The sequence below is a fragment of the Austrofundulus limnaeus genome, unplaced genomic scaffold (genome assembly GCF_001266775.1).
Source record: "Austrofundulus limnaeus strain Quisiro unplaced genomic scaffold, Austrofundulus_limnaeus-1.0 Scaffold2, whole genome shotgun sequence".
NCBI classification, from domain to species: domain Eukaryota; kingdom Metazoa; phylum Chordata; class Actinopteri; order Cyprinodontiformes; family Rivulidae; genus Austrofundulus; species Austrofundulus limnaeus.
Window position 1 is genome coordinate 1,636,985 of NW_013952404.1, and position 8,862 is coordinate 1,645,846.

Genomic DNA, 8,862 nt, shown 5'->3' on the forward strand with positions numbered 1-8,862 from the left:
TTTTTTTTTTTTTACTGCGAGAGAGGGAGAGAGGAAATAGAGGCACCAGAGCTCCACCAGTCCACTGAAATCTTCCTCCGTCCCGGATCATGTACCAGGACTACTCCGTGAACTACGACACCTCGTCCCGCGGCAGCAGCACCTCTCCGGCCCAGCCAGAGTCCTTCACAAGCGGCAGCAGCACGATCGGAAGTCCGATCTCTACCTCAAGCTACCAGGTAACACACGACGAGCTGTGGCTGAATTATCTGCTGCTTTAATCTGGAATAGTCTGCTTTGTCAGGCGCACAGCCATCTGGAACAGCCTTTTTTTTAAATTATTATTATTTATTTATTGTTTTACAAATCAGAGTGTTGTGTTCCACTTTTTAAACCAGATGCAAGGCTTTTTTATTTACGCACAGCTATTTGAATCCTGTCACACAGCTTGTGCGTTTCAAATTTGTGGAAAATGCGTCCAAAGCTCAGAAATTGTGACATTTCGGATTTTACGCWCAGACGCGCACAGCTATACATTCTACAAGGTGGCGTTTGTATGTTTTGTTTGGGGGAAAGCGGCACGTCGACACGAGCCTCTGATTTCCAGATGTGACATTTCAGATCCTCCWGTCGTTCTTTTATTTATTTWTTTRRCCCCTGACTGTAAATCTGCACCATTTGCGCTCATCGCACCGACTGAGGCTCATTTCACGCGTAAGGCTGCATCCCCGAGGAAAAGCCAGCCCCATACCGAAGGTATATGGACCCCGAGCTGTGAGGCTGTAAARAAGCAGGGGGGGTGAAGCCTGTTCTGGATGCAACAGGCTTCCAGTCTGCTGCCTTCATGTAAACACAGTCGGCAGATGTCGGAGACCTGGTCGCCAGCAGTTTTTATCCTGTTTAAACTGGGCAGTTATCCTCACATATTTGTTAGAAATATGAAAAGGTGTGTGTGTGTGTGTGGGGGGGGGGGGGTTCTAATTTAATCGGACGGCTCTCGGGCCGCAGATGGCACACTTCCTCCAGCGGGAAGCGCGCTCAGAGCGAGAACAGGGCGATCAAAAACAAACACTTCCTCACCGAGGAAATGCCAGTTAAGGTGGTGGTGGTGGGGGTGGGGGGTACTTGTTCCTAAACCCTCTGCTTTACCAGGGGGTCGTGCATTCCTAATGTCCACGTTAACCGTAGGAGTGTAACACCGTGACGACAGCGCCCCGTATTATAGGATCTAAATCCGGGAACAGGCGCGCTGTTTCCACACACCCCTGCGCTTCTGTGGAAAAGRGTCGTCAGGCTCGCGCAGCGTTACTGTAAACGACTTTTTGGCCCGTATCTCAAACTGCTTCGGGTTTTTTTTTTTTGTAATCACTCACTGCCTGTTTTCCATCCCAGCTCGCCGGCTATTACTGAAACGTGGCTTTATTACAGCAGTAATATTTCATCATGCTTAAAGTATTTGTGCAATGACTCCCAGGAATTTTTTTAGCCCCCCACCGTGCTCCTCTGCGCGTAGCTTACCTTGGCTTGTTCTCTTATTTATTGCTCTACCTTTTAAAAATTCTCTCGCAAAATTCTGGGATAACTGCCTCAGCTGTTCTTCACCCCGCTCCTCCTCCTTACTGGAACTGAGCGAGATTCGCATGTGCTGAACAAATCCCATACACAATGACTCACCCAGATAAACAAAGTTCCAATAGACTGCCGGGATATCCGACGGAAAGTCGGGAATAACGAGGACGTGCGTAATTTACGCACACAAGGCAGGCGGACAGCAGCTCCATATGTGGACACCAGAAACATGATGCAACACTGGTCTGACATCAGTTCTCTGTTCAGAAATGTGTGCGTGATGCAGATCATGAGAGAGGTTATTAGTGGTGCCAACAAAACTCCCATCTGCATCAGTTTCTGTAAAAAAAAAAAGTTTGTTGAAGCAGAGCAGCCCTGCTGCACAGCATCTCTGAGATGAAACGTACCACTTTTAAAGTTTCTACAAATAGAGATTTGTTTCCACAAAAAAAATATTCCTTTAAATTTAAAATCAGCATTCAAACTACAGTCAGTCCAGACAAGCACATTTGAGTCTGTTTTGTGCTTTTTGTAGTAAAATGAGATGAACTGGACACCTTGGGCTTTCCCACATGATTCACAGTATGTGTCACTGTTCCACTTCAGGGGTTACAGTCTGCGTCAATTGAATCATTACTATAAAGCTGTAAATGTGAAAAATGTGTAATTTTTTTTATCTTAGTGGGTGGCGATGGAGACGACGCCGCGTTTGAGGGACAGAAAAACTAAGATGCTTATAGGATTTAACAGCTGCCCACCCCTCACTTCTTCTGAAGCGTTTTCCTCCATCGCCTCTCATCACCCTTTTCTTCTCCTTTCTGTTTGCAGAAGTACAGGGTTGACATGCCTGGCTCCAACAGTGCCTTCATTCCTACYATCAATGCAATCACAACCAGCCAAGACCTGCAGTGGATGGTGCAGCCCACAGTCATCACCTCCATGTCCAACCCCTACACCCGCTCTCATCCGTACGGCCATCACCTGACCAACGGGCCGGGGCTGCTGGCGCACAACACGCTGGCTCGGCCCGGGGTCATTCGCTCCATCGGAGATGCCAGGGGCAGACGCAAGAGGGACGAACAGGTGAGCGAACCCCTTTTTCCGTTTTATTAGTGGCCTTCTGCTCCACCCCTCCCCACCCCCCCGAAAAACAGCTTGTTTTATTCATTTTCCTCTCCTGCTCGCAGCTGACGCCAGAAGAAGAGGAGAAAAGAAGGGTGAGGCGCGAGAGGAACAAGTTGGCTGCAGCCAAATGCCGCAACCGCCGCCGAGAGCTCACAGAGATGCTGCAGGGGGTGAGTTCAAAAATAAGCTCGAAATCTGAAGTCTTTTGCGTGGCTCTTCTGTTCTTGTCATCTTCAATTTTATTTTTTTGCTGAAGAGAAAAAATAATAATAATTTGAGCACAAAGAGATGAAAAAGTCACTCTTGTTCAGAAGTGTGTCAAGAGCCCAGATTTCTGATAAAGGAAAAAAAAACTGAAATCCACTTCTGCATTTCTAACCTGACTGGACTGGTTTGAGTTTTAAGTGCGAGGTCTGAGTGAAGAGATGACAGGAGCTGAAAAGCTTTTTGTTTCAGGCAGCTGCAGACAGAGGTTGGGCTGTCTCACGGCTCATGGCTCGCAGACAGTAACGACAGCTAAATGGACTAATTAGTGGAATTACAGTGAGGTTGAGCTTGTCAGACCATGAAAAATAAAAAAAAACAGCAATGAAATTTGCTGTAGGCAGCTGTCTCCACGAATGCAGGACATTTTGTAGAAAAAGGCCAATCACTCATGGAGACACCACAGTCGCGCCACCAAAATATCTTCCTTCCTCACCTTTTTGTTAAACATCCAAATAAGAGGCACCGCTTTCCCGGGAAATTCAGCTGCAATATTTAATCTTTATTTGTTGAAGACTCCCACGTCACGCCTTTATGCTCTTTGTGAACAACTTCCGTATACCTTTACCCTTGAGTCAAAGTTCTCAGACAACACGTCAGCTTTATCTTTGGCTGCCTGACAAACTTTGTTTAATTCTTTTTTTTTAATCTAGATTTAATACTTTGGTGACACAATGTAGATATCAAAGCTTTGAGACACAAACYTCACACAGACATAAGAAAACTGACAAATTCAAACAGACAGATTTGAGATTACATGTTGCTGGTCTCTGCGTTTTAGGACCAGGAAAAGTGACACAAACAAACACTGCCATCTTTTGGATCTCTGGGGAACCACAGAGACAATCTGTTGCATGTTTTAGATATGAAACTTTTATTGGATTTAAATGAAATTTCATTCAGTTTTCAGCAAACTATGTAATCACTGCAGATATACAGTTTGTATGCAAGTCATCAGTAAATTAAACCTGACTGGTTTAAAAAAAATAGACAAAAATAAATGCAAAAGTATTAAAATAATACTAAAGTATACTAAATTAGAAAAAAAATCCATCAAATTATGATAAAAATATACCAGATAAAAACAGTCAGTATGTATGTAAAARAAATTAAGTTATTTATTTAAAAAAGAAAAAAAGAAGGAAAATATTTAAGCAGTTTTTAACTAAAAAGAAAAAAACTTTATTCTTTTCATTTAAAATGAATAATTTTTAGCTTCTTTTGTTTTTTATATTTATCTGTTCAAATATATGCTTTACATAAATTTTTTAATAGATTTTGTTCTGTTTTTATCACACTCTCGCTATTTCAAACCACGCAAACTTATGAGCATCTGGATTTTTTCATTTGTTTTTTCAAACAGGAGACCGAGAAGCTGGAGGAGGAGAAGGCCGACCTGCAGAAGGAGATCGAGAGCCTCCAGAAAGAGAAAGACAAGCTGGAGTTCATGCTGGTCGCCCACAACCCCGTGTGCAAGCTGCCCATGGAGGACCGCCACCAGTCGTCGGGGCACCAGCCGCAGCAGTGCGCCCCGCTGCCGCTCACCATGCGCCCCAACGTGGGCTCGCGGGCTCACATGAACCAGGTGGTGGTGAAGCAGGAGCCCGAGGACATGGAGGACGGCGTGGGCAAACCCCAGCGCTCCGTTATCAAGCCCATCTGCCTGGGAGGGGGCAGCGTCAGCGGCGGGATGTACTGCCCGGACGGAGACAGCCTGAACACGCCGGTGGTGGTGGCGTCCACCCCGGCCGCCACGCCAAACGCTCCCAGCCTCATATTCACCTACCCCAGCATGATGGAGCCCGAGAGCCCGTCACCCTCCTCCGAGTCCTGCTCCAAGGCTCACCGGCGCAGCAGCAGCAGCGGCGACCAGTCCTCCGACTCCCTCAACTCGCCCACGCTCCTGGCGCTCTGAGTTTGGGAGGTGAAACAAGCACTGTGGCTGAACTCTGACCCCCCCACCCCCACCCCAGCCCACCTCACCACTCCTCCACTCCTTCAGTGTCTTTAAAGCACATTTTTAAAAAAGTCCAGACCAAGCTGACCATGTGAGCCGTCCCCCTCCACCCTCCGGGCGAAGCAAAGGGGGGGGACCCACAAGGGCTACGCCGTGTTTCCTCAAATCGAGCGTGAAATGTTCTTCTCGTCAACGTGTGAGCAGCAACCCCCCCGAAAGGCATCCCTCTCTTCGCCATTTCAACTCCAGGGTGTCGACGCGTTTACTGACATTTCTGAAGAAAGACGCCCGCGTTGACGRGACTACAACCAGAGAAGAACTTCTAAATATATAAATATATATATTTTGAAAACATCTAAATAAAAAAAAAGCCATGTGGCCGACTAACTCTTGCACTCTGCCAATCAATAAATCACTAAGCAGGTCGGCGTTCTTTTGAAAATTCGGAGGAGAGACAATGAACAAAAACTTCCTCTCGTTCGTTCATTTTTCCTTTTTTTGTTTTGTTTTTGACTTTGGGAACTCGATTCAGGACAGAGTGTGTACACTTTTCTGGTGTTCTCTCCATCTCTATAAGTGTATTTATGGCCTGTGCTGGTTGAATTTTGTTGTTGTCTCCTTTGAATCTGCCTGTAGAAAAGCAGCGTGATCATCCGCAGGGCGACCTGAGAACTCCTCAATGTCGCCAAGAATTTGAGCCAACTTTTAATCGATGACTAGCTCCTCAATATTTTCTATTTTTGCCATTGTGGCTTGAATTTACGGTTAATATTGTGTGCTTTTCTTAAGTGATTCTGTACCTGAACTCTACAGCTTGTTTTTTTTTTTTTTTTTGACAAAGTGTATGTGATTTACATTGATGTCAGGGATTATCTCTCATGTGTGTAGTAGAAACCTGTTGTGACGAGTGTTGCAGGACTGCTGGCTGGTGCAGAGGTGGTACTTTTGAAAATTGCATAGCCTCATTGTGTCTCACTGAGAGCTTTGTCTTTTCTTTTCTTTTTTTATTTTGCTCAGACATTTCAAAAAAAAAGTTTGAACAAAATCCTCCTCCGCTTCATRCTCTAAATAAACTTTTTTTTGTCCAACGCCGCCTCTCAGGGGCAGATCAGGTTCCAAAAGGCCAAAACAAAACCTTTTTTTATGACACATGTAATCCTGTATTTCATCAGTCTTTGTCTAAAAAAAATAATACAAATAAAAAAAGGAGGGATTTTGCACAAACTTGAAAAAAGCCACGGTGGTCCAGACTGTCGCCAGCTGCCAAACGATGTCAACTCTGTTTATACGATGTTTGTAAATCTGTCACTTTTAGTAAAGAAATGATGTTTAAATTCTGCTCAGATGTGCTGATTTCTGGGAGCATGAGGTACTGATCGGCTGAAGCACCAGCACCGGACGCAGTTTGCTTTTCAACGAAGGGATGAAGAAGAAGACTTTCTCTACAGCTGGTCTGACGTGAAAGAGTGAACACTTTGACCACTTTTTGGTCTTTATTTGTACCTGTACGTTAAAGGGACGAGGGGGTTTGAAACGACGCACTGAGGCGGACAGAACAGCCATATCTGAGAATCTTTGTTTACTTGAGACATTCCAAATAAATTTAATGTCAGGGGTTTAAAAAAAAACTGCCATCATCTTTGCTTGAATTCTATTTTTTTTTTCAATCTGAGGAATTTGTTTTTATTTGTTGCGCTGGATGCAGAATCTACATATTTGCAACTGAACACAAGCTGCTGCTACTTGCTTGGAAAGAACACGTGGGCTGTTTTTGATTTAATGTGACTCATTGTTCAATATTTTTTGGTAAAAAAAAAAGGGGGGGTGTGGTGAATTCTTTAATCCAGCATGACAACCTAAAGAGACGAGAGCAGAACCAAAAACATGTGTTTGTTGGAGCACGAGCCCTCGACACACACAGGAAAGCCATCAYCTCTTCTACTGTACATGTCATCTACTGTCTGTCGCCTGTTCAGCTACTATTTCTGTTTTTTTTTCTTTTTTTCGGCTGCTTTACCTGTTTAAAATGATTCAAAATGAATAAAAACAGCAATATGTATAGCAGTGTTTGTTAATTTAAAAGAGTAATAATAATAAAAGAATTTTCAACTTGGAACTGTTTTTTTTAACAAAATAAAACCGGAAACATTGATATCCGCTTATAACCATTTTGATTTAATCTTTCAGTTTAGGTTAATTAGGTATTCTAAATATTCAAATACGTTTTGTTCCTTTGAGCGTTCTTTTAAAAAAAGTTTTTTTTTATATACATCATAGATAGGTTAAAAAATTAACAAAATAAAATTGCTGGATSCATGCAACAATTTGTTTGTTGAGCCTAAAATTCATTCTGAAGAATTGTTTGTTTTAGAGTCTGGAGAATTTTGTAAGAAATAACATAAATTATTTTAAAACCCTTCAAACATTTTTGAGGAAAAAAAATACAAGCCTGTTTATTCTCAGCATGTGCTCACACCAACATTTTAGAGTTATTAAAAATCATTTTTTCCTTTGCGGCAACAAAGAAAACTTTTGAGCCACCATGGAATAGTTTGGTCATTTTTCCATCAGTGGCTGAAAAACAATCTATTTTGAAAAATTTCTGAATAATTTAAAACACTTCTGCTCTGATGAGAAACAGATTGAAGAAAAAGAACTGCAAGAAAAATAAAAAATAAAGTCTGAATTGGTCAGCTGAGGCAACAACTTGGTGCACACAACACGACCAGGACAAAAACTGAAAAGTAACATCTAAAAAAGGAGCAAACCTCCAGATTTAAATCCTGACAGATTAACTGAGACAAAGAATGTGCAGCAAGCAAACATCTTTGGACTGTTTCAACATGGATTAATAAAAGAAGAAGAGAAAAACAAATTCGATGAATTATTTTATAAATGTCAACTCACTCATTTCTTTAGTCATCACAATCTGTCCACTGAGGTCCAGAAACAAACATTTTGAGCGCACCTGCCACCAAAACATCAACACAAGGAATCAAAATGTGACACAACCAATAAGTCAGTAATACCATAAAAAATGATTTATTTTGGTTCAAAAAGTCAGATGACATTTTAGTAAAAATCGTCTTTTAGAATCAAATAAACACCTCTTTGGAGTACATGAAATATTACTATTTGTTTATTTTTGATCCTTTTTTTCCATCATATAACCAGACAATGCTCTACACTGTTTATCGGAGAGACTTCTCAGTGTTTTTGCTCAAATAATGAATGTCTGATGCCCTCAAGTGGTTCTAAGAAGAAGATACAGTTAAAAAAAAAAGTGTTTTCTTACTTGATCAACAGTAGCAGCAAGGTTTGAATATATTATAATACATAAACATTCATGTCATTTTGATATTCATCTAATTGTGCACCAAATGTTTTTGATGTCTTGTCATTTTCCAGCTGCAGGATCAGTTAAGACCAGATGGTGTCTTTGTCTGATTAAAAGTATCTTTTTAAAACCTAATTTTTGAAAAGTTGAAATACTTGAATATTTCCATGTAAGTTTCCATAAAGTATATTTTCTATTATACTATTCAGTTCAGTGTCAACCTTTTAAAGTTTTAGTTTGCAATTCAAAGTTTGACATTATTATACTTCTCATTTCCTTTTTTATTCGTTTATTTATTTTGTTTGGCAATACAGGTGGTGTTGCATTTAAAATACAAAAATGTCAGTTTATTTTTTCTCAAAAAAAAACTTGTGATTGATAAATATGCATGAAAATATTCCTGTTCACAAGATGTCCTAACATTTAAAACAGTGGTGTCCAAAGTTGGTCCTCAAGGACCGGTGTCCTGCATGTTTTAGGTGCTGCCCTGGTTCYACGCAGCTGAACCTGATGAGTAATTAATTAGTAGGCCTCCTCAGTATGCCATCAAGGCCTATCAATTATATTATACTTAACTATATAATTTTAATAATATTTTGATAAATATGCATGAAAATATTCCTGTTCACAA

General features: G+C 41.4%; 1 protein-coding gene across 1 annotated transcript; it reads left to right on the forward strand.

The window, feature by feature from the left end:
- fosl2 (FOS like 2, AP-1 transcription factor subunit) lies at nt 1-7,010 on the forward strand (the record flags this gene model as incomplete). Its single annotated transcript, XM_014010069.1, is given in 4 exon segments — nt 1-218; nt 2,377-2,631; nt 2,736-2,843; nt 4,301-7,010. Coding segments are annotated over 4 exon segments (1,044 nt in total). The 3' UTR covers nt 4,853-7,010.
- Between the last annotated feature and the right edge of the window lie 1,852 nt (nt 7,011-8,862).